At 46.6% G+C, this 25,384-nt stretch overlaps 1 protein-coding gene across 3 annotated transcripts in view; it reads left to right on the top strand.

Moving 5' to 3' along the window:
• Positions 1 to 23,763, top strand: part of WASF2 (WASP family member 2) — a 70,966-nt gene extending 47,203 nt beyond the window's left edge. For 2 of the 3 annotated variants that reach the window (XM_036852838.1, XM_036852846.1), the window contains 8 exons: positions 2,327 to 2,499; positions 9,740 to 9,874; positions 10,408 to 10,561; positions 12,676 to 12,793; positions 13,816 to 13,946; positions 16,727 to 16,882; positions 18,649 to 19,163; positions 20,124 to 23,763. In XM_036852838.1, the coding sequence (XP_036708733.1) occupies positions 2,370 to 2,499; positions 9,740 to 9,874; positions 10,408 to 10,561; positions 12,676 to 12,793; positions 13,816 to 13,946; positions 16,727 to 16,882; positions 18,649 to 19,163; positions 20,124 to 20,281 (1,497 nt within the window). In that variant the 5' untranslated portion in view covers positions 2,327 to 2,369 and the 3' untranslated portion in view covers positions 20,282 to 23,763. Of the gene's footprint in view, positions 1 to 1,066; positions 1,180 to 2,326; positions 2,500 to 9,739; positions 9,875 to 10,407; positions 10,562 to 12,675; positions 12,794 to 13,815; positions 13,947 to 16,726; positions 16,883 to 18,648; positions 19,164 to 20,123 lie in introns of those variants that run through there. The other variant, XM_036852856.1, reaches the window with a different exon arrangement.
• The last annotated feature ends 1,621 nt before the right edge of the window (positions 23,764 to 25,384 follow it).

The raw sequence follows: 25,384 nt of genomic DNA, 5'->3' as shown, positions 1-25,384 counted from the left end.
TCTGGTGACTCTGAAACATATAAAATGACTTTTTTTTTAGTAGCAGATTCACTTTTCTAATTGTTTTGTCTTGATAGATACTGACATATTGTAATTTCTTGAGTACTCTAGCTGGTTGTGGGAGCTGGCTTTTTTTGGCAAGAGGTAGCTATCTTGCTATTGAAAATTTGGTTCCCCCACCCCAGAAGACATAGAGTTGACTCCATTTGTGTCCACTTACCCAAGGTACTTGGGAAAGCATAAATGCTAAAGTACCAAGGTGTCAGAGTGGCTTCCCCAGCTCCACCTCCAATCTGACATTTACCTAGCCATCTGGAATCCAGTTTCCATTAGGTGTCCAAAGAGAATGTCTGGAATGCCCTGTCAGTGGCCATTCAGTGCAGAATTTCAAGGGGATCTGGCTCCTGTAGCTCCTCTAAGAAGCTAGAACAAGTTCTGAAATGATTGCTAATGGAGGGAGCCATAATGGCTATTTTCACTCATCTCTGGCTGTACCCCTGAATTTCTGGTTCTTCCTAAAAGCTTGAAGTTTGGGAGTCTAAGGGCATCCAGAGGATGCAGAGTCCTGTGAGGTTCTTTTATTTGTAACACCTTGCCTCCTTTGCTGTTCTAAACTCTCTTTTCAGTATGAGTTAATAAAGCTTGCATGTTAGTACCCAGTACCCTTTAGATTATGTAAAAGAGGAGAAGAGGTAGACTGGGAGGGAAAGTCCAGAGTTTGGATTAGAAAACCTGTTTAGTCAAAGGGGAACTTAGCTGAGGAACAGAATGAAAATGATTTCCTTAGACAGTAGACAAACATTCAGGAAACACCTCTGCACCCCAAAGATAGGAACAGCTGCCACACAGTGACTATTAAAGGGAGGTTCTAAGTTATGAGCAAACAGCTGATTCTCTTGGTTCTTAGGCTGTTGCTGTTGGTGACAGGAAATCTTGTTCCCCAAGCTGCTGGCTTCCTGTTTTATTTTTACTCTTAGCAGATCAGAATGTCCATAACAAGGAGCAGTCTGTTCCAAAGGGTTCTACTCCCTCTTTGAGCCTGAAGGGCTTTTTTTTTTTTTTCTTTTGGTCAGACAATATGTTGGTTCACTTTTAAGATCTATGATGTTTAGCTTGGTTTAAGCATTTCGTATTCACCGTCAACTTTTTTGGTGATGAGCTGGTGTTTTGAGATTTGATGTAAGTAAACCTCTGTGGGTTGTTTTTTTGTTTTTTGTTTTTTTAAAGAGGAATTTGCAATCTTGGGGACTTGGGTATGTTACCTTTATGCTTTACCATTTAATTTGCCATCTTCCCTAGCACAAAAACCATTAGGCTGTTTTAAATTTCTTTAGTTTCACAAGATAGGGAAACAGTTCCAGCCCGATGTGCCTTGGCTGTAGTCATATCCATTTTGTTGGATAAAAAACCTCCTCCTGTCCTTGTAAAGCTAGGAATTTGGTAATCTAACTCTAAAACAATAGCTCAGCATGAACCTAAAGTGCTGGGGGATTTCCTAGGGAAAGGGGCTCAGCCGACAGGATAAGAAACAGTAACTGGAAGGTTTCCGGATCTGCTCCACTTCCTGCTGTCTCAAGAGCCTTTTGGCCCAGGTGTGTTGAACCGGATGGGAGAGAGAAAGGGAGCTGTGGGTAGAAGAGAAGGGACTAGGGAATCTTACAGCACAGGGTGCTTGGCATCATGTTTGATATATTGAACGTGTAAAATTTTCCTTCATATTCTTTCATTCTGTCAATTTACAGACTAAACTTTGGTAGTGTTAATAGATACTGGCAGTATTTAGCTGTACATTAACAGTCCTCCATCAGGGAAGGACTGGAGAAGTTATGTCTTGTTGCAGATCAGTAGAATCACTATTGGCAACTTAATTTCATTGTGGAGACTGTCAGATGACAAAAGCTCTTTTTTGATTCTTATAATTGATTATCTGGAATCTGATCTGCTCTGGTTGTGGACCCCCCAAGGTTAGAATGTATACCATCCAGGACCTGCTGAATGGGCTGTTTTCTTACCATGCGTCCCTGCCTCTGCAGACTCTTGTTAGTTGGAGCATAGTTGTTTTTTTAAGGTTTTTAGGTTTTTATGCTGCCTGTGTACCCTCAGTCAGCAGACACCAGTTCAGAATTTCTAAACTTATCCAGCAAGCCTCTGATGGCAAACCTTTAAAAGGGGTGGTAGGGGTAAGGGAGGGCTTAAAACAGAAAAAAGATAGAAGATTTTTAAAGCTGTTCAGATCAGAGCAAAACAAAAGGAAAAAAGACTCACACAGCCCTGGTGTGCCTGGAATTTGTGGTTGAGTAATACTTTCCTGTTATTTCTTTTTTAGGTTGTTTTTCATCATTCAGAACGTTGCCTGAAGCAGGTCCACCATGCCGTTAGTAACGAGGAACATCGAGCCAAGGCACCTGTGCCGTCAGACGTTGCCTAGCGTTAGAAGCGAGCTGGAATGCATGACCAACATCACCCTGGCAAATGTCATCCGACAGCTGGGCAGCCTGAGTGAGTGCCGCAGAGAGCCTGTGCTTTGCCCTCAGGGGTCGTTGGTGCTCTTTATTTTGTTTCCTTCTCCTCCGTGTTCCTATTTCTCCCCCATCTGCCTTCCCTAGGTAGTGCGAAAATTTATCCCACTCTCACCCCCTCCCCAAAGAGAGGCTCCTTTTTGGTACAGATTCTTCCCCTCAACCCTTTCTTCATCTACCACCACCCTCTAGGTTCCCTCCCCCTCCCCCTCCACCTGCTTCAAAAGAAATCTGTGGGAAGGGTGGCAGGAAGGGCTGCAGCAGAAACTGCAGATGGAATGACAGAGCAGAATTCTCTGTGTGTAAAGTGGGAGGTTCACAGAGCAGTATCTTGGGTTGGGGAATGTGCCTGTAATTGCACAAAGCTATTCGATGTAGCCTGACTTTGTTGAAGCCTCAAATGTGCCAATAGTCTTTATCTACCCAACAGCCTCCCCCCGCCCCCCCCCCTCCCGCTTTTCTTCCCAAAGAGAAGTAAAGCAAACATGAATTCAGAGAGATTCTGGCTGACTTGTCTGCCTTGGTACACATTTAATTGTGCTGCAAGCCCCCAGGTCCAAGTTCAGGGTACAAATTACTTCTGTAGTCTCTGGGGTATTGGGAGTTTTGCAAGCTGTGTGAACACAGTGACACAAATTGTAGCTGGAGCCATTCTTCTCTAGGAGGAAGATGGGGGTTAACCCAGTCTGTTTTGGAGCTGAGGGAAAGCCAGCTCAACTGTAATTTTTTTTTTTAATTGATAAGAATGAATAAGACTGCCTTGGGTGGGGTACATGCATGGGTTTGGATTTCATTCTGAATTAAGTTGACTTTGTTTGCTTGGAGCCGAGATATGAGAAGGGCAGATGCTTGGATAGGCTCTGCATTTGTCTAGTGCCATTCCAGCTCCCATAAGAACCTCTGTCAAAATGCCATTTTAGTGATCTTCCTTAGCAAAAGCATCTTGGTGTGAATTATTTCAGACATTCACCTCTCCTATCGCATCACTGCCCTTAGTGAAAACCGTGGAATATCAAGAAAGCCTGCATCCCCCCAGATAGTAATAGGCCCTGCCTTGAAAATAGGTGCCTGAGGAGACAGAGGTCTGTGACCATATGATGTATGGGGTCTGAGATTCCTAAGCCATCACCTAGCTCAGAGGCCATCTCAGTTGATCCAGGGCTTAGGGAAACCTGGATGGGGCGTCAAGAAAGAAATGAAACCCCGCCAGTGTCTGTCTTACACAAAGGAACATTGACAGCAGTGCAACAGCAGTACGGCTGACAAGGAAGCACATGAAGGCTGCAGAGAGCCTCACTGCTTCTTAAAAGCATCATTTCTGCTTCTGTCACCCTGAGAAGGCCAAATGGGTGGAAGTCAGTCACACACTGGTTCCTTTTCTATAGGACAAAGGACATCTAGCTAATGATGCTTCTTATTCTCACTCAGCAGGAGTTATGCTCTCTCTCAGGTGTTTTTCCAGGGTAGTGTTGCTGGATGCCATTGCTCACTCTCCCACTTGTGATCAGAGCATTCCTATCTTGAGGAAGCTGATCTGAGGGCCAGGGTTGGCTTGTGCCTGTGGAAACAAGATTTCCTCAGGTTGTAGAGCTAGCTGACCCTTTATTCATCCAGTAAACATGTATTGAACATATTTTATGTGCCAGATACTGAGAGGATACAGCAATAGTAAGAAATGGTCTCTGCCTTCCAGGAGCTCATACTCTACCAGAGGAGAAAGAAATAAATAATTCTTAAGGGGAGAATGGGGAGAGGATGAGAAGGGAACTCACGTTTGTTGATTGCCTACTTTAAGCCGGGTTTTAATAGGATCTTCACATAGATTATCTCATTTAATCCTCTTAATAATCCTATGACGTTAGATGTTGGCATTGCCATTTTTCAGATGAAGAAATGAAGGCTCAGAAAAGTAAGGTAACTTGCCTGCAGACACAGCAGTCAGAGGCAAAGTCAGACTTCCTAAGAATTTCTCAGTTCTGTCTCCTGTCTCTCTGTCTCTACCAACACTGCCCTGGTTTAGAACGACTTTAACTCTCACCTAAACTGTTGTCCTAGCCTCCCTCTGGCCTCCCTTTCTCTGATCAACCCCCTTAAATCTATAAACCTAAAAATTGTATAAAATCTTATAAATCTTAAACCTATACTCTTGCCAGAGTGGTCTGCCCAAAACTAAAATCTTACTTTTTACTTTTATAATTCTGAATTGTTTGAATTTTTAAAAGTTAAGTCTGTGTTAACTTTTGCAGTTTAAAAAGTGTTTTTAAAATAAGAGTATAAATGTTAGCTATGTATTTATCTCTGCTTTTCCTCACTATGGAATTATTTAAGTTCCTTGGCCTGGCATTCAGGACTTTTAAGACCTGCCTTTCTTTTCAGCCTCATTTTCTGTAATCTATCTTCTCCCATTTTACAGTCTTTTTAAGGGATTCTTTTAAAATTAAAAAGGGAAAAAAATAAGGGAGAAAAACTGAATTACCAACTACTCGTAGCTTCTGAGACAGACCATATTCTCTCATACTTCAACGCGGTGGCTTTGTTGTTCCCACTGCCTGGAGAGCCCTTGCCATCCTTGTAGCTGATCTTCAAGGCCCACCCAGCTCAGGGATCTCCTCCTCCAGGTTGGACTGAGTACCCCTCTGAGATCCTATTACATGCCTGTATTATTACCCACCACATTATATTGAAATTTATCTCCTATATTAAATTGAAAGTTCTTTGGAGGCAGAAATCATGTGTTGTTTGTCCTTGAACCCCAGTGTCTGTCTTGTATAGTACCTGGCACCCAGTAGGAGCTCAGTAAATACTTGTTGAATGATTCATGCATGTACTCTTTCCATGCTTCCAAGCTGTTGGTGCACAGAGAATACAGGGAAGGAAGGAATATTTCCTATGGGGAATGGGAACATAGCGGGAATAGGGAGAGTCAAGGAAAGCTTCACAGAAGAGGTTACATTTGAACCGAGCCTTGAAAGAGGACTAGGATTTCATCTAGTAGAGAGAGGTGCAGGAATGGGCTCATATGTGCTTCAGGCTCATGACCTTGACCTCATGTATTGTACTCTAGCCGGAAGTGCTTGGTCTAGTAGGGAAAGTCTGATTATGGAATGAATAAAGCACAAAACTAAGATTTCACAGCCATGAATTGCTCCCTGATAGCATATCCAGGATTCTCATTTTCCCTCAGTGCAGTGAGATTGGCATTTCACATATTAGGTTGCCATATCTTAGGAAATGTGGGCCCAGCCAGCCAGCCAGCACTTCTGAATCAGTATCCTGACCACCTAGGAAAAGGGAACCCCCTCTTGGGTCATTAAGATTTGTTATGGGACTTCCCTGGTGGTCCAGTGGCTAAGACTCCACACTCCCAGGGCAGGGGGCCCGGGTTCTATCCCTGGTCAGGGAACTAGATCCCACATGTTGCAACTAAAGATTCCACATGCCACAACTAAAAGATCCCGCATGCCACAACTAAGACCCAGCGCAGCCAAATAAAATAAATAAATTTTTAAAAAGATATGTTGTGATATTGGGTTTTCTGAGTACAGTGGGTCCATGCCATTGGGGGGCTCCAAGACTCCCACTCAAATTCAAACAAGAGCAGCTTCATATTTTTAAAAATCAGTTTTACTTGTTCCATTTCCACATAAGATTTCATTTGAAAGACTGTACTGCTAAGAGAAAAAAAAAAAGTTGAAGACTGCTTCTGGAATCTTTTGCAAAATGGGTAGATGTCTATTATGAATGTCCTGATGTGATAGTGGATCTATCTTGGTAATCTGAATAAGTGAAATTTAACTCTGAGCAAGGCACTTTGGTTTTCTCCTTTATAAGTATCACACTTCTGTTTTCAGAGGTTGGAATACTTTTTAGTACTGAAAGAACAGGGCTATCACATTACTGACTGGAATTATATTTTAAATTTCCTCTGAGCATAAAACTTAGGATACTTAGATAGTCATACTCTTAAAAGTCATCTGGGACTTCCCTGGTGGCGCAGTGGTTAAGAATCTGCCTGCCAATACAGGGAACGTGGGTTCGATCCCTGGTCCGGGAAGATCCCACATGCCACGGAGCAACTAAGCCCGTGCGCCACAACTACTGAGCCTGCACTCTAGAGCCCGTGAGCCACAACTCCTGAGCCCGCGTGCCACAATTACTGAAGCCCGCATGCCTAGAGCCTGTGCTCTGCAACAAGAGAAGCCACCGCAATGAGAAGCCCGTGCACCGCAACAAAGAGTAGCCCCCCTGCTCACTGCAACTAGAGAAAGCCTGCGTGCAGCAAATAAAAGACCCAGCGCGGCCAAAAAAAAAAAAAAAAGGTCATCTGATATGGTTGAGCAATATAAGGAGGAGTCTCATTATAACAATTTACAGGGACTTCCCTGGTGGCACAGTGGTTAAGAATCTGCCTGCCAGTGCAGGGGACGTGGGTTCGAGCCCCAGTCTGGGAAAATCCCACATGCCACGGAGCAACTAAGCCTGTGCACCACAACTACTGAGCCTGCACTATAGAGCCAACGAGCCACAACTACTGAAGCCTGTGTGCCTGGAGCCTGTGCTCTGCAACAAGAGAAGCCACCGCAATGAGAGGCCCGTGCACTGCACCGCAACAAAGAGTAGCCCCCACTTGCCGCAACTAGAGAAAACCTGCACACAGCGATGAAGACCCAACACAGCCAAAAATAAATTAATTAATTTAAAAAAAGAGTTTACATTTTTGGCTCGTTTAATCCTGTGACAACTTGGTGAGATAGATATAGTTGCCCCCATTTCGCAGATGAGGAAACTGAGGCTGGGAGAATTTGACTTGCTGAAAAGTACACAGGTGTAGATAGAAAGAACTGAGACTTAAATTCAGACTTTCTGGTTTGAAGTCTACTGCTTCTTCCATGTCTCATCTTGCAGTTCTAAGTATACCTAGGGCCTGACGTGACGTAATGTGACAGCGGGGAAGCCTTCACTCCACCTCACTCCCCCTTCAAATAGAATTCTCAATGTTACCATTTTTATATGGTGGGGTTCTTTGTATGATTTCATCTTAAACCATTGTGCCACACTGATCTCTACTCCCACTATCACTGCTCCCTTCACTGAGGAGCAGGAAATCCTGCGTACTCTCGTGGTGACCTAAGGGTAAATTGATATAGGGTTTTCTTTTCCTCCAGAACAGCTGGATGGTTAACAGATATTTTTGAGCCTGGTTTATTTTCCATGCTTAATGTGTATTTCTCTGTTACAGTCTTCCGATCACAGTTATTCGTTACCTAGGCAAGCATGATGCAGTATGGTTTTTGGTTTTTGGGTGTTTTTTTTTGAGATATGGTTGATTTACAATATTATATAAGTGTCAGGTGTACAACATAGTGGTTCAAAATTTTTAAAGGTTATACTCCATTTATAGTTATTATAAAATATTGGCTCTATTCTCTATGCTGTACCGTATATCCTTGTAGCCTGTTTATTTTATACACAGTAATTTGTACCTCTTAATCCCCTACCCTGTCTTGGCCCCTCCCCCCTTCCCTCTCCCCACTGGTAACCCCTAGTTTGTTCTCTATATCTGTGAGTCAGTACAGTATCGTTCTTATAGGACTTAGACATATTATCAGGGATCAGATTGGATTCTCAACCTGCCCAGTAGAAGTGCAGCTTGTTAGCCAATTTCAGTCCTTTGAGCTCAGGAGCTTCCCATGATTGTTTAGATCACAAAACCATTCAGTATGCAAAGACTTGCTTCTTCCTTGATTAGAAACTCTTTATTGACTAAATTTACCAGCAATTCAAAATATGCTGTTGATTGGTCTTATCCTTACCTTCCAGGTTACATTGAGTGAGCTGATTTCACCCTGAAGGTGCAGTTTTGGCCTTTTTTTTTTTTTTTTTTTAATTTATTTATTATTTATTTATTTATGTCTGTGTTGGTCTTCATTTCTGTGCGAGGGCTTTCTCTAGTTGCGGCAAGTGGGGGCCACTCTTCATCGCGGTGCGCGGGCCTCTCATTATCGCGGCCTCTCTTGTTGCGGAGCACAGGCTCCAGATGCACAGGCTCAGCAATTGTGGCTCACGGGCCCAGTTGCTCTGCGGTATGTGGGATCTTCCCAGACCAGGGCTCGAACCCGTGTCCCCTGCATTGGCAGGCAGATTCTCAACCACTGCGCCACCAGGGAAGCCAGTTTTGGCCTTTTGAACTAATTTTTTCCCCTCAAGTATGGACTAAGAATAAATGTAGTTCAGAAACTAAAGTAAGAGCCTACTTTAAATAGTTCTCAAAGAAATGATCTTTTGATTGGGCACAGAAACTTCTGCCTGCCTTCACCTTGCAAGTAACAAACTCAGATGGTTTATTTATTCGTATGCACCACTTTTCATTCTAGCAAGAATGTGCTTTGTGGCTTGGAATGACAATATGGAGGTAGTGTCAGATTGCTTTTATGTTTCTTTGGCTGCAAATTCTCCTTGCATTCCAGGGTTGAAAGTACGGAACTCTTTTCTTTTTCTAAAAAACAAGACATTGTGGAATGAGACCACTGGTATGTTGTTTTTCAGGGAGAGCTTGAATGTTTCAGCTTTCCACTTGTTCCCTGAGATGTAGATTTGAAGGATTATAACCTAAAGCAAAGACTTTCAAAGTTGTAGGTCATAAAACATAAAATAACCTTTTCACCTCTTAGAAGAAGTTATGTCTCTATTATGAGTTGTTAGTAAGTTCAGGGCCCCTGAAAGATACCACATCTCATCATGGTTGTTCAGCGTACTTTTGGGGCTCCACTGAGGATGTAATTTCTTGTTTTTCATGTTAATTGTAAACACATAGAAGGTCCTTCTAACTCCCAATCTGTTTTCCAGAAGCACTTTTACAAGGTGCTTTTACAGAGCAGCAAAGGGCTAAGGGCTATAGGCAAATGTATAGACATACTCTCCACTCTTCTAGGATTAGTTTTTTTTGTATCACACCTTTTGATTTTATTCATCCTGTTTTGAGTTTCATGTCAGTTCATTTTGCCAAGAAGACTCTATTAGTTATAGAGCACATGCAGGCTGCCCAGGCTCTGGAGGGTATGTCTCTGTCTCCAGGAGCAAGCTCTGCATGTAGCCTGAACCATCTTAGAGGGGTGGGTGTGTGTGTTTGGGAGGTGGGAAATACAGTCTTTAGTAGCCAGTTTTTCTGACCATGTATGTCACTTTTAGGCACTAGTGACTTGGTTTCTTTGCTCTCTCAGGTAAATATGCTGAGGACATTTTTGGAGAGCTCTTCACTCAGGCAAATACTTTTGCCTCTCGAGTAAGCTCCCTTGCTGAGAGGGTCGACCGCCTACAAGTTAAAGTCACTCAGCTGGATCCCAAGGAAGAAGAAGGTAAGGAAGCTGAGCTCAGCATTTGCAGGCTCTGCTGAGCAGTTGCTTAGAATTTTTTTTTTCCTGATTTATAAAAAAGTGAGGGGAGAAATCACAGAGACCTATGGAGTTCTGCTTTGAAACGACACAAGCCTGGGTGATGTAAAGAAACCTTTTAATCTCTACCACACCTCCACACACTCCCTTTCTCCCGTTCCCCCAATTCCCTCTTTCTCAAATTCCCCTTCCCCCCAATTGTATTTTGCTACCATAAAAGTACTTGGAAGATTCATTCCTCCTAAGGAGGGGCCTGCTAGATCTCGCCACATAGTAAACCTTTGTGTTGCCTCATTTTGTTCAGTCATGAAATGGCTGGGCTGCTGACAGCCTTGTGGGGCTTCCCCAGAGGGGGAGAGGAAAAAAAAAAAAAAAAACCTGGCTGCAGACAGCCGCAGCCAAGAAATGCAGCAGCTGAGGCCTCTCCGACTGGTGTGACTCAGTGTTTGCTCAAATAGCCTGTCATCCATTTTCTAATGCCTTCCATCTTCTTTCAGTGTCACTACAAGGAATCAACACCCGAAAGGCCTTCAGAAGCTCTACTGTTCAAGACCAGAAGCTTTTTGACAGAAACTCTCTCCCCATACCTGTCTTGGAAACATACAACACCTGTGATACTCCTCCACCTCTCAACAATCTGACCCCTTACAGGTAACCTGGCTAGCTTCTACCTTTTTCAGCCTGTGGTTAACAACACTAGATTGTGTTTTCATTTAAAGATGTTGTTTACATCAGAGGATTGTATCAAAAAGCGTACTACGTACCCCAGAGTTGCTTGTGGCAGCAGAATGTAACGTTTACCATATAAACAGTTGCCACTTATTATTGTTTGGTTTCTTAAACTCATAGTGAATATAATATATATTGAAAGTTTGCTATAGCATTGCATGCTGCAGAATTTACTTTGGTATAAGCCAGGTCCATCTTGGATTCCATCCAAGGAATTTAGTTATTATAGAACCAAAAGGACTTTGTTACAAGGCAGTCCTGTAGCATGCATCCCAGGGGCAACATTCTAGCAAGGCTCCCACTTACTCTGAAACCACTAGATTACCAGATGTTTGGGCGTGTTAGTGGGGCCAGCCTTGTGGACTGGCTGCTCTGGGCCCTGAGGGTCCTTCCAGAGCTTAAGGAGTAATTGGCATTCTTCCAAATGAGTGTCGTTCACTTCGTTTTGAACATCCTTTCATCATTCTCCTCTGAAAGGACCTACAGTGCTGTGGCTGGACTTGAAAAAGGTAGTCTTATAGACAACTTAAAGCCCCTCCCCTCTAGTGGTTTCTAGTGTTATCGTGTAAAAAATTTCCAAGCAGGGGCAGAAAGCAAATATTTATCTTGCTCACATCCATAAGTATCTTTGGAACAGGTAAAAGTAATTACAGATAGCTGGAGGCAGATGTCTTCCGTGAGACATGGGTGTACTGCAAAGTAGAATATGTGTGTGAAATTCAAGGATGCCCACCTGATCCACAGAGCCAGAATAGGAGCATGGTCGCTTCTCACACAGATACAGAGGAAGAACATGGCATCTATCCTATTATTGTTACTGTGTGAAATTATGTTTGCCCCTTGGCTCTCAAAGGGGCCAGCTAACATAGCAGGGCATAGATTTGACTCTGTAGCCTGAATCATTTAGCCTAGTTGGATCTGGGCAGAGGGGTTGTAGGGCAGGAAAAGACTACACACCTGATAATATTGAAGGGACTATGATAAGACAAGTTTATTTATCAGTTAATGTAGGGTAGTTTCCTTTTTAACATTCTCCTCTCAGTTTTCTGGATTTAGCCTAACAGAAAAGAGTGGTGGTGTGGCTAACTCAGAATAAGATTTAATATAAAAATCATTAGTGCTTGATTAGGAAATGGTTTCTGTGTGTTGTGATAGGATTGGAGGTTAGGAAAGAATTACCTTTCCAATTCTTTTTAGTTCAGAGTAGTGTTAAAATAAATATCCACTCCTAAGTGCATGCTTTCTGGAGAGTGGGAGAGACTTAGCCATGCCAAAGTGCAGGATTCCAACCAGGGCCATTGAGTCTGGCAGATGACTCTTACATCGACACTCAGTAGCTCACTCTGTACCTCTTTCACAGCCACTAAGAGATGGTAATGAAATCTTGTGGTCATAAAACAGCTGGCCATCTTTTCTCACTGGGGCCCCCTTGTGGCTGGGGGGTGGGGGTGGATGCTGAGCTATTCTGGAAGGGAGCAAGTAGGTGGAGTGCTGTGGTTGTCTGTACTTACAGAAGAATAACAGCTGCACACATACACACATTCATGTGTGTATATGCATATATATGTACACATGTGAACCTGCACATGTGTGCACAGGTTTTGGGTGGGTAGAAAGCCACTAATGCTTCTTAGAGAGTCCTGGGCAATTGATGGTGGTAGGGGAACCAGTGACAGAAATCCCATCTGATGTGCCAAGATATCAGAATGTCCTCAGGGAGATGTCTGCGGCCATGGAGATCATTAGCCATAATCAGGATCCCTGCTGCTGTAGCCCATTCTTGCCCTGACCATGCAAATTCCTCTACCAGGAATTGAAAGTAAGGCTAAGGTTCTTAAAAAGCCAGATAAGTAAAGAGGTGCCGTGCCATTCAGGGGCTTTGGAACGCTGGTATGGGAGAGGAAATATGCAGTCAATTTGAATGACTTCTTGATTCCTCAGTGTAAAAACTGCTAACTTGTAGGTGTTTGGAATATTGGATTTGGTTGGGAGCTCATCTGTCTACTGACAGCTACTTGTCTTCATTTCTGTCCAAGGGACGATGGGAAAGAGGCACTCAAATTCTACACAGACCCTTCGTACTTCTTTGATCTTTGGAAGGAGAAGATGCTGCAGGACACCAAGGATATCATGAAAGAGAAGAGAAAGCATAGGGTGAGGGGAAAGGGGCCTCTGTTCTACACATCAGTAGGCACGATTGTGGAGGGGGGATAAAAAGGAAGCCAGTCTTATGTTAAGTAATCATTCCGAGTGGCTGCTTGCGTGGATGCCAGGTGAGACTCTTAAAAAAAAATGTGTCCACTCCAAGCACAACCAAGATGAAAGTATAAATCACACCAAAAATGTGTTTGTTCCTCCCAGTGCTATTAACAATTGAGTATATTCAGGCTGAGTTTTAGAAATTGACTTTTCTATTCACCATTTATTTCTCTTGCAATTTGCACCTGACTCTGCTGGACACTCAAGCTAGGCTAGTTCCCTTCCCTGCCAGTTTTGCAGCTCATTTCTCAGAGATCAGCACAAGGCTCTACAGTGTTTGATTTGCAACAGGAGCGGTTTAACACCTTGACTACTGGTTGGGTGGGGCAGTGGTGGGGGCATAGGCCTAGTTTTGGTAGGTGCTCCCCTCCCCTTAGGCTGCCAGTGATGTGTGTAAGCATATGACCTACCAGTTGCAACCTCACAATCCCATTAGCATGGCTGCCGGGAGGCCCAAGAGAGCGCCAGGGGCTAGTGCAGCTGCACAGGCAGAAGAATTCTTCATTGGTTGTTTTGGTTTGTTTTTTAACTATTTCCTTATATCTGTCCCATATATCTACAGCTATCATTATTTCTCTTCTCTCTTGACTGACCTTTGCGGCATAACAAATAATAAATAGCTATTTACTAACTTCCTAACAATTAGAGCTTCTCAAAAACATGAATGAATTACCCAAAGAGGTAGTGGGTAGAAGTGTTTGAGTATGGGATTGAGGAACTGTGTTTGAGCCCAGGAGGTGGTTTGGATTAGATGACCTCTAGGTCATTCTAAACCCAGCAGTTCTATAAATTCTATAGTTACTGTATGTTGTCTAGGCAAATCTTCTCTTGGGTATATATCCATGAAGCTGGGTGGAATTTTAATGAAGAACTTTGGGAAATGTTTATTAAGGCTTTTCTGGTTTTTTTCATTGTAGAAAGAGAAGAAAGATAATCCAAATCGAGGAAATGTAAACCCACGTAAAATCAAGACACGTAAGGAAGAGTGGGAGAAAATGAAGATGGGTCAAGAATTTGTAGAATCCAAAGAAAAGCTGGGGCCTTCTGGGTAGGTGATACTTCTGTCCTCTTGGTAGCATTCTTTGAAGGGGCTGGGCACAGGTGACAGCCTGACACCTTTCATACCCCCTGAAGTCTTGCTGTGTGGCTTAAATCAATACCACTGTTAATCAGCTACTTTAAAGTGCCTCCATTTGGTGATTAAAATTGCTAAAAAAATCAAGAGACTTGGCAGTTTAAATGAGGTGATGAGAGTGGTCTGGAAAATAAAGCCTATGGCTTCTAGTGCCCTTGCTCTGCCAGACACTGGTATGTCTGAGGGACTCAAAGGAAAGACTAGAAAGGGAAGAAAAGTGGCTTTGGGAGGCCTTTGCCTCCAGAGCATTGTTTTGAAGGTTGTGGCTAAAGAGCTGGTCATTTCATGGGAGTGGGGAGGGCCAGGCAGAGAATTTGTGCACATCACCAAAGCAACTTTTCAGTCAGCCTTTGTCAGTCTCGGGAGAGAGGCTGGCCAAGGGACTGAAAGCAGACCTTAGAGACAGTGTGGGAAAGGTCGCGTGGCCAATATTGAGGCTATATATTTCCGTGAAGAAATGGTAGATGTCAGTCTGACCCCATTTCCCAATACCAAATCACACTAGAGGTTTAAAAGGAAAAAAATGGTTTTAAAGCTTGGTTTGATGCTTATCCTGGTGTCCGACCTGTGTGACATTCAAAGCCAAGTCACCAGGATTACTTGGCATAAATGTCGCCCTGGTTTTTCCCCTAAATACCTTGCATCCTGGCTGTCAGAGAACCATGCCAGCCCATGCCGGGTGTCTAGGAATGATAAAAGGGAAGAGTTGAGTTGTTCTTGCTTTTAGGAATAATTCTACCATGAAAATCTTGACTTTTAGAAATCTTGACACTTCTGACACTTGTTCTTCCTAGATTAAGAGGTTTGTTTTAAAGAGTGATGAGGATGATGAGGGGAAAAATGAGCCTTTCTTTCTACAGGGGAATCAGCCCTGAGGGTACCTCCATTATCTTCACCTCCCAATAAAAAGGGGCCATTTTGTTCCGTGGTCCCTCCTGTTCAGACAGGCCCTGGTTGTATGAAGGTTCAGTGACTCTAAGGCCAGAAGCATGTTCAGGATGCCGACCAACTGTGTGTGTGTGTGTGTGTGTGTGTCTGTCTGTGTGTGTGTGTGTGTGTGTGTGTGTGTGTGTGTGTGTGTGTGTGTGTTGGGGTGGTGAAAATAAGGACTTTGCCTCCCGTTTTCCTGTTGTCCAAGAGGTTTGGGATCAGGCTGCATGGCTGCTCTACCTGGACATGCCTGTTGGTGAGCCTGTAAAGAGATATGCCAGGTCTGCAGGGCTTCAGGCCTTGGGGACTTTCCACATCAGAGCATCATTTGATTCAGTTAGTTCTCTCCAACTCTGTTCTCCCTGGGGTCTGCTTTAGATGAGTTCCTTCTAACCCAACAGTGGTGGAAAGAAGCGGGAGGTGGAGCAGAACAGACCACATTTTGTTAGCTGCTGCTTGGTGCGTTCGTGCTTGTTTAGAAGTTTGTCGCTGTTCACCCAGAGCAAATTCACCCAAGGCCCAGTGCTATGAGGGACAGGTTTTCGTGAGGCAAGCCCTAGCACCCCACTTTAATCAGTAGCTCGTTTTGTTAGATAAGAGACCACGTCTAACTACCACACAGCAACTTGCATTTGTCCTCAGCTTGGTTTTGCAATCAGATGCCTCCTTGGCCTTTGAGCACCCCAGAGGCTTGCCGCCCTCAAAACCAGGCTGTGTGCCAGTCACGTGCATGCAGCTCACTAGCCTTGGGGCTTGGCTTTGCCCTTTGCCGCAAGACAGACTTTGGGATTTGGGTCTGGGCTGCTCCTAACATTTGGGAGAGAATTTCAAAGAACTGCTGGGTTTGACAAGGCCAACATTGGGAAAGGAACAGCATGGTTTTGATAATCTGGGTTCAGTCCCATTTCTACAGACAATCCAACAGAAATATCTGGGAGAGGGGAGGGATAAATTGGGAGATTCGGATGGACATATACACACTACTAAGTATAAAATATATAACTAATAAGGACCTACTGTATAGCACAGGGAACTCTACTCAGTACTCTGTAATGACCTATATGGGAAAAGAATCTAAAAAAGAGTGGATATGTGTATATGTATAGCTGATTCACTTTGCTGTACACCTGAAACTAACACAGCATTGTAAATCAACTATACTCCAATAAAAAATTTTTTTAAATAAAACAATTACAACTACAGCAAGTTGGGGAAAAACAAAAGAAATAGCTGGGAGTTTTTTGTTTGTTTGTTTGTTTAAATTTATTTATTTATTTATTTTTGGCCACGTTGGGTCTTTGTTGCTATGCACAGGCTTTCTCTAGTTGTGGCGAGCGGGGGCTACTCTTCGTTGCAGTGTGCATGCTTCTCATTGTGGTGGCTTCTCTTGCTGCGGAGCACGGGCTCTAGATGCACGAGCTTCAGTAGTTGTGGCACGCAGGCTCAGTAGTTGTGGCTCGCGGGCTTAGTTGCTCCACGGCATGTGGCATCTTCCCGGACCAGGGCTCGAACCCGTGTCCCCTGCATTGGCAGGCGGATTCTTAACCCCTGCGCTACCAGGGAAGTCCTGGGAGATATTTAACAATAGAATATTTAGTCCTAAAATAAAATTTCAGTACAACAGAAACTATATGAGAAATATACTAATTTTATTTCTCCCTAATAGCTTTTGTATCAGATGCATTTTTATGGGGTCTTTTAAGAAAACAAGAGAGTACCACTCAGACTTTAAATGACAGTTTTGGCATTGGGTTCATTGTCAGGTATCCACCCGCCTTGGTGTACCAGAATGGCAGCGTTGGGTCTGTTGAAAACGTGGATGCAAGCAACTACCCGCCACCACCGCAGTCAGACTCCACTTCTCCGCCTTCTCCTTCCTTCTCTGAGGACAGCTTGCCTCCCCCACCAGCAGAATTCAGGTAAACGGTGATACCTCTTCCCTCTACTCTGGGTGGTTAAATGCTCAAGAACAAAGTAAGAGTTCTAAATCCAGGCCAGGACCACTAAAGTGATTCCAGACAAGTGTGTCTAGATAATAGAAATAATTAGTATTTATTGTTTGTAAAGTGCCAGGCATTATGCCAAACACTATATATGTTACTTAATCCCCACAAGAGTCCTCTTGAGATAGGTACCCATTTTACAGATGAGTAAACAGTGAAGCACAGAGAGGTCAATAAACTTACCTAAGATCACACAGCCAGTAAGAGGCAGAGTCATGATTGGAAAGCAGGTCAGTCATGATTGGAAAGCAGGTCAGGCTTTCTTTCCAGAGCCTGTGTTCTTAACTACTAGCTACACCTGAGCAGATAGAAGTCACCAACTTATCTCTTGTTTTTTTACTTGGCTCTGACTCAGCATGACATAAAGTGGTATAATCTGCTGTCCATAAAATATTGAACAGCCTCCTTCCCCAGTTATCTAGGAACCTAGCAGATAGTCACCCTTTTCTCCTGTCGCCTCTGGTCCATTTCACCGTGGATAAAATCTCCAGAAAGAAGGAAACAAAACAAAAAGAGATGAAACTTAGAATCTGACCATTTTGGTATTTGTCAGTGTCCCTGGCAGAGGTGTATAGAGGAAGAGTTAGCAAGTAATGGCTGAAAGGGGAAGAGATGTGAGGAGTGTTAGATTTCAGTGTTTCCTCATAGTTACTTTTCTTTCTGATGCCTGACAAGTGAGAGCTTTGAAAAGTATGCTTTTCTCCTTGGACACTGTTTAATCAGAGATTGGGTATGTTGAGGACCCCTCAGATGGAGACCTAAAGCAGTGCTGTCACCCCCACCGCCCGCCCCATTCTTGGCGCTTGAAACCACTAATCCCAAGTCTCCTTCTGCCTCCTAAATCACTTCCTGCTGGTTGCCGTGTCGGATGCAGCTAAGGCTCGAAGGTCTGTGGAAAATTCCAAGATGGATGCTTTTCTAAGGAGTAGCTATTAGTGTAGGGCAGATAAAAAGGTGGAAAAAGAATCCCTTCATTCTCACACATGGCCTGAGACCTTGCAGCCTCAGTCAAGTATGCCTGACCCAGGAGAGGTGCACCTTAATTCTCTCTCAACCCGGGTCAAGTCTGGCAGCACATTCATTTCCCATCTCTGCTGGCCCTCAGGCCCTCATTCTCTCTCAAGTTTTTCCACATGAGCACTGAAGGTACATTCACCTAAATCTGTACCCCGCTCAGGTTCGGTCAGCTTGGCTTGGATTTCCTGCCCTCATAAGATCTGGTGAATGTTAATAGCCTGTGGAGCAGAGCCTGTGGGTAGTGGTGTTTGAATTTTTATTCCAGTTCTTTCTTGCGTGCTTTCTTAGTCCTGGCTCCAGGATTGAACTGACCCTTCTTCTTAGAAGGATGCCTTCCCTTGGAGAGCTGAAAAGTTTGAGGGGGACCTAAGAGATGATCTTGGCCAGCCCTTACCTGTTGGAGAAATCCTAAGTCCACTTTTTTCATGTAGTTTTTCTCGATTTCTGCTTATACTCCTCTGCTAATGGGATGCTCATTACCTTAAAAGGGTGCCCATTCCATTGTTGGTCTGTTCTGACCATCCCCGGGTTCTTCTTTCTGTTTGAGCCAAAATGAAATGATACTGTCAACCAAAATGAACCTAGGCTTATAGATAAGCTTAACTAAAGGTGGAGGTTTGCATCCTGAGAGTAATGGTGGGTCTTTTTTTGCTTTGTCCTTTTAGCTACCCAGCAGACAATAACCAAAGAGGGTCTGGCTTAGCTGGACCCAAAAGATCCAGTGTGGTCAGCCCAAGCCATCCACCACCAGCTCCTCCTCTGGGCTCTCCTTCAGGCCCCAAACCTGGGTTTGCTCCACCACCTGCCCCTCCGCCTCCACCTCCGATGATGAGCACTCCACCCCCACCACCGCTTGGAGGATTTGGGTCTCCAGGGACCCCACCACCACCTTCACCCCCATCTTTCCCACCTCACCCCGATTTTGCTGCCCCTCCACCTCCTCCCCCACCGCCAGCAGCTGACTACTCACCTCTGCCACCACCTCCCTTGTCCCAACCAGCAGGAGGAGCACCTCCGCCTCCCCCGCCTCCCCCTCCTCCGGGGCCCCCTCCTCCCCCTTTCAGTGGTGCAGATGGCCAGCCTGCTGCACCTTCGCCACTTTCTGACACCACCAAGCCCAAGTCCTCCTTGCCTCCTGTGAGCGATGCCCGCAGCGACTTGCTTTCAGCCATCCGTCAAGGTAAAATCCCAGTGGTGGGTCCGGGATCATGAGGCCTTGTCTTTCTGCAGCTGGGAGACTGATTGGAGGGTGGACAAGGGGTTCTGTGGCCTTCCAGGGGAATAGCTTTCGTTGGGTGGGGAGAGATTAAGACCTCAGATCAGCGTGAAGAAAGGCTTCACTCTAAAAATACAGAGCTTTATATTTCTTTCCACCTTGGTTTAAAGTAAAGACTTCTTAACCTGGGATCTTTGAACTCCTTGGAAATTTATGCTTTGTGTATGTTTGCATCCATTTTGTGCCCCAGAGTAAAACAAGAATCACTGTCTTAGAAGGTACTTCCTCAGCTGGACTCAGACACTCCTTGTCCTCCACTTTTTTGCCTTCCATACCCTTCCTCCCTACTCTCCCCCGCTTCCCACCCCCTTCCTTCTCCCCTTTTTCTCCTATCCCCTTCCCTTCCTTTCACCCTACCTTCCTCCCCTCCCTCATCATCATCTCACCATCATGGGGCATTTATTCTCTTTCTGTCAGAGGCCGGTTCTGGTCCCAAGGGACTGGAGTGGTTTCTTCTGTCTGATCTTCAAGGAACTGAAGGGTTGTCTAGTGGAGACAACCTAAGGCAGCTGAGCTTCATGAAAATCAATGACTTGGGCAGACTGAGTGCCCACTAGGCGGGGATTGGCGGCCACTCCCCACTCAGTCTTGGGAGAAGTACCATCCTCACCAGCCTGAGAAACTGGGAAGCGTGGAAACTGGGAAGAATGGCAGGCTCCTTTCAGACACACCTGTAGCACTGGGGCCACAATTTCATAAAACCTGTCTTTACTTCTTGTCCTGAGGATCTTGCTTTCCCAGAGGGTCCTTCTTTTTCACTTTCCTTTCCAATACCCATCACCACCAGGGGCTGCTCCCTCTTCCACAGTCCTGGATGGATTCGGAGACTGACGCACCTCTTAACCCTTCTCTCTCTCCCACCAGGCTTTCAGCTGCGCAGGGTTGAGGAGCAGCGGGAACAAGAGAAGCGGGATGTTGTGGGCAACGACGTGGCCACTATCCTGTCACGTCGCATTGCTGTGGAGTACAGCGACTCAGAAGATGACTCCTCTGAGTTTGATGAGGACGAGTGGTCGGATTAACTCTTCTGCCTGCTACCCACTTCCTTTTTTTTTCCTTCCTACCTGCCTCCTTTGATGCCTACTCCGACAGTCCCAAGGGGAAAAAAGGGAGGAAAAAAATAATCTCAAGGGGCCAGAGCCTTCCCTGAAGCAACCAAAGATGTATCCAAGTGCTTCCTCCAAATCAACATGTATTTCCCATCTCCCCAAGGTCAGGCCCCATGGGGCTCCTGAGGTTCAGTAGCTGAGATGTTCCTTCTTCCCTTCAAATGACTGTTGCATATTGAAGAGAAGGGAAAACCCCAAAGCAGAGCCCTTTGATTGGGTTTAAATTGGAGTTGGTGCCTTCCCCTAGGAGCCATATTCTGTGGTCTTCTTCTAGAATCCTTGCCCTCAGCTACTTTGAATAATGCCAGCCATCTTCTGGTCTTAAAGCCTGGCTGGACACAGCTGGCCCCTTTCCCATGCACTGAGAAGGCGGAGCAGCCGCATACCCAGTGCCTCCCCCTTATGCCCTCATCAGCAGGGTGAGGCTGCCTTTTGCTAAGCCATCTCTATGTCTGGATGCCCTTTATTCCAGGAGCCATCAAGCCCCTAAAGAAATGTCTTACCCCTCTGCTCAGAAACAATGCCTTTCTGGAGGCAGGGGTGGTTCCCTCCCTCCCAGGGTCCCTCTCCTGAACGTGGTGTTCCACGTCCCTTAAATGCCCCTCCCTCACCACCAGGTGCCTCCAAGCACCACAGCCCGGTTCTAACCTCTAATACTCATGACCAAACTAGCCCTGACACACAGGGATCTGGGCCTCTTCTGGCTCTCGGGAGCCAAGCTTAGAGACTTGTAACTGCAGGACTGGAAAAAGGTGGAACTCCTTGGGTTGAATGATGCTGAATGAAGCCTAGAGATGGGAAGTGACTTGCTCAAGGTCACACAGTTGGATGATGACAGAGCTAGAGCCCAGAGTTCCTGATTCCAAGTCACCTGTGCTTTCTGGGACCAAATGGTGGGCACTTGCTGGAGCCCAGGCAGAGCAGTTCTTGGCTCTGTGCTACTCCAGACCTCACCAGAGGTGGGGGTCCCAGTAGAAGGGCTCAGGGCCTGTGCCAGGCCTATCAGTGCTGCTCAGACCCTCATGGCCTCTCTTGTAATTGTTTGCTCCCCCTTTCCTATCACCAGCCAAGCACCTGGCCTTGAGAGCTGCCCTTTTGGGGGACCAGAGGTAGTGAGAGAAGGAAGCGGGTAGGCAGCGTGACAGGTGCTGCTTTCAATTCCTCTGCAACTCCTCCCCCTTTTATTTCCCCAGTTTAAGCATAGGTCCTTCCAACTGTAGAAACTTCAGTCCCTCAGGCTGGCAGCCGCTGCAGGTAGCTGCCCTGGGTGGGGGGTGGTGCGGGAGGCCGTGAGGAGGGTCGAAAGGCAGAAGGACTCTGGATCTTGTTTCCAGCTCCCCTCCTCACTGCACAGTGACGTTCCCTCCCTCACTCCCCCTTTTTCCCAGAGCTAATACACAGGTGCTATTATTCAGAAAAAAACTGGTCAACTTTGGCCAACAGTGAGGTTTCTTCTCTTCTGCCCTAACGATTGTGTAGCCTCTTGTGCTGAAACTGGCTTCTGGCTTCCCGAGCCCTGAAACAAAGAGAAACAGGATCTGTCTCTACCCAGCACAGCAAATGGTTATAGTAATTGCCAAAGCCCTCATCAACCCCTCTGGCTTGAGGAGAGGGTGTAATCGTGGGTACTGCCGCTGTGCCCTGGCTGAATGCTGCCCCTCAGCCTTCTTTCTGTGAACTTGGGGCGTGGGGACTGAGTCTTTAGAGGCCAGCGTGCCCTCCTGCAGGGGCTGCTCCAGCGTGTGCCCTCCTTCCTCTCCCAGATCACGCATCTCTGGCACAGGGCTGGCGTCAGGCCCCAGTGCTGAGCGTACCAGACGGTGTGCACCCCCTCCTTGCCTCCCGCTGTGCACTCTGGAAGCTGAAGGTGCTTTCTTCAGAACTCTAAAATGGCTGTCGAAGGTGCCCCCGGCTGCAGCCCAGCAGTGACCAGAGTGGCAGGAGGAGGGCAGTGGTTCTCCCAAATAGGAGTCCTGGGGCCTGGCTAGGCCAGGGTTTGGGCCTAATGGCTTTGACTAAATTACCCCCATCCCCCTCCTTTGCGGAGAAGGGGGAGCCAGCACTACTCACTATCATTCTTCTCTGACCTTGAAGGGGGCGGTGTTGGCCTGGCTTCTGGAATGGACGGAGTCTGCCTTGGAAAGGGCTGGGGGCAGGAGGAGGTGGGGAGGGCCACTGCCTGCAGAAGGTAGGATTAGATCATTCGCTCAGTGACCTCCTAGGGTTTCGACATGCTGTGTTCTCATCCTACAGCTGGTTTGGTAATGATCTGAAAGTCCCGGAGAGCAACAGCACAGCTCTGCCCGATGCTCTCATTAAAATCTATGCAGCCAAGCTCGGCGCTTTGTAGCAGCCGGCCTTGCGAAGCCTCCTCAGCTCGGGGGGCTGGGGACCCAGTCAGCCGAGAGGCCCTCTGGGCTCTACTTAATGCATATGTGCACCAAAAAAAAAAAAAAAAAGCTTCTTTAAACCCAGAGCCCTTTAAGATGATAAAGGACCCTGTGCAGGTAATTGTGTATCTTTGGAATCCTGTAATTGTAGAATGCAAAGTTTAGTGATTGTTTAAACTGGGCTGAGGCTGGTAAGAGTATGGAGCAATGGCCCCTAAGGACTCTAAGGGCTGAAGCCAAGGAGCCGCCTCCCTTCCCCATTCTGCCCAGCCCAGGGGACCTGCCCCCATTCCTGTGGCCCAGGGGCCCAGCTTCCACTCGGCAGTGTCAGAAGTGAGTTGTGACTCTGCCTTGGTTGTGAGATGAGTACATTCCAAAGGAGCAGCCACGGGGAGGGGGCAGGCTCAGCGATCCCTTGGAGGCTCAGAGCAGCTGGCCCAAGCTCCAGCTCGCCTCCAACGGAAGCTCAAGCGCCCTCAGAAACGACCCTGGCCAATGTCACCGCAGAGCTGAGGCGGTGTTGTCAGGGCTAATGTGAAATCTCTTCCCGTGGCGCCGATCCTCCGGCTCGGCAGCGCCAGCTCGGACAGATTGAGGTCTCTGTGGCTTTGGTGACCCTGCTTAAGCATTCCCACCGTGTCCCAGCTCTGCTTTCAGCCTGCCGCCCCCTGCAACCCCCCTCACCTGACCTCAGGGCTTGAGGAGGGGGCAGTGCCCCCAAGGCCAGGGGCTTTTGCTCAGGAGAGAGGTCAGGCTTCCTGGGGGCTTTGAGCTCTACCGGGGTTCAGCTGACCTGGGACCAGGTGTCACCCAGAGATGTGCCTCATCCTGTGCCTCAGGAAGGGCTAGGGAACAATTTTGTTATTGTATTAACTTTACTCACTTAACTCACTTGAGAAACTAACCAATTTTTACTTTCTGTCTAGAATGATGTATGTGTAGGAGAGTGAGCCGTCATGCTCCCGAAGTGCCTTGTTTTCTCTGATATAAATATATTTATAAGGATCTGGTGCAGTGGATTCTTGGGTGTGTTTGCCACATCAAGATTTTAGGGACTGGGCTTGTTACGTAGTGGGGTTACAGTCTGAAAATGAGTCCCCTTCGCCTGAAGATGGGAAAGGAGCTTGAGATGGAGCTCTGAGCTCTAACCTTCAGGGGTTAAGCCAGACCCCTGAAGTGACCCTTTCCTTGTCACCCTATTCCTCTCAGGTCCTTAGAAGGAGGTCTAGTTTTTCAAAGCCCCATGCCTCCAAGCCTGGTCCTACTTGAGTCCCTGCCAGGCTCATGTGTGTACCACATTAGCACCCCAGTGACCTGAAGATTCTGTGTAATTGTTTTACGTATACATGCGAATGCATAAATGCCAACATCTTAAATAATTTGATAAAGTCTTTGTAACCACGCAGCCACCTCTGCGGTGTGTGTGTGTGCACGTATATGTGTGTAATGGGAGAAGCATTTATAAGGGCGCGACTGATAGCCACAGGTGGTGGCCAGAGCTCCAGAGGGAGGTCAGTGTGGGTGGGCTTGGAGGGCGGGAGGCCTCTGGGTCTGGATGGTGCACCCTGTGCGGGAGGAGGAGGGGGTGAAGGCCGGAAACCATTTTGGGTTAGGGCGAGACCCAATTGGGGGACCTAGAGGTCCTCAGCTGGCTGAGAGGGGTGTGCTGGGGCCAGGGAGACTCCTTGCATCAGGCAGGAGAGGAGCACAGGCTGAATGCTGATGCTGCCTCCCAACATCTGGCCGGCATCTTGTCTGCCTCTCAGACCCAAGCAACTTACCTAAAATAGAATGATTTACAATGGAATCCGATAAAAGGTTTAGGGTGCTGCACGCCCCTTCTCCTGCCTGGGAAGGTGAGGGAGCTGGGTTTATATTCTGACCCCAAAAAATGACCTACCCAGGAAGCAACGGTTGTTCCGAGCCCAGCTGCTGCCGGTGACTGTCCCTGGGGGTAATTTATGAGTAGACACCCAGTTCTGGGCCCAGCAAACACAGTGGGGTGGCCCCGGGAGAGGGTTGGGAGCAGGGTTGGTGACTCGGCTGGTCACGCCTGCTGTTCAGAGAGAGTCACTCGCTGGCATCCCAGGAGAGGGGGCAGAAGTTTTGAATTGTCAGCAAGTGCTGCGCCAGCCACTCTGAGCTCATCGCTGGAGGTGGGGTGCAGGGGAGGGGGCGCGGGAGCCAGCTCGCCCCGGGCGGAGCCCCTCGCTCCACCCTCCTGCTCGGGCCTGTGTTTAGTCAGCACTTGGCTTCCCGAGGCCGGTGACTGACAGGCAGCCAGACGCCCGCCCTGGGAGAAGACAAAATGGTGGTGTCAGGAGCCGCCCTTGGTGGGGAATTGGAGGGAAGGAATGTGGTTCTGGGAAGAAGGAGGCCTGAGCTTGAATTCCGGCTCCTCCACTTGGGAGCTTCAGCTCTTTGGGCTAATCCTGAGAAGAATGAGCATTTACTACCACCTGCCCAAGACTGCATACACTTTATTTCAACCTCATGAACCAAGGGTCTCCCATTTTACACATGAGAAAAAGATTCAGAGAGATTGAGTTGCTTAAGATCACATAGCTGGCCAGGAGCAGAGCCATAGTTCGCACATGGGTCTCTTGTGCTCTGTCCACCATGGAAC

Source organism: Balaenoptera musculus, chromosome 1 (genome assembly GCF_009873245.2).
Source record: "Balaenoptera musculus isolate JJ_BM4_2016_0621 chromosome 1, mBalMus1.pri.v3, whole genome shotgun sequence".
In the NCBI taxonomy this organism is placed as follows: domain Eukaryota; kingdom Metazoa; phylum Chordata; class Mammalia; order Artiodactyla; family Balaenopteridae; genus Balaenoptera; species Balaenoptera musculus.
The sequence above is the reverse complement of the archived record's forward strand: the minus strand, read 5'-3'. Positions and strand labels throughout refer to the sequence as shown.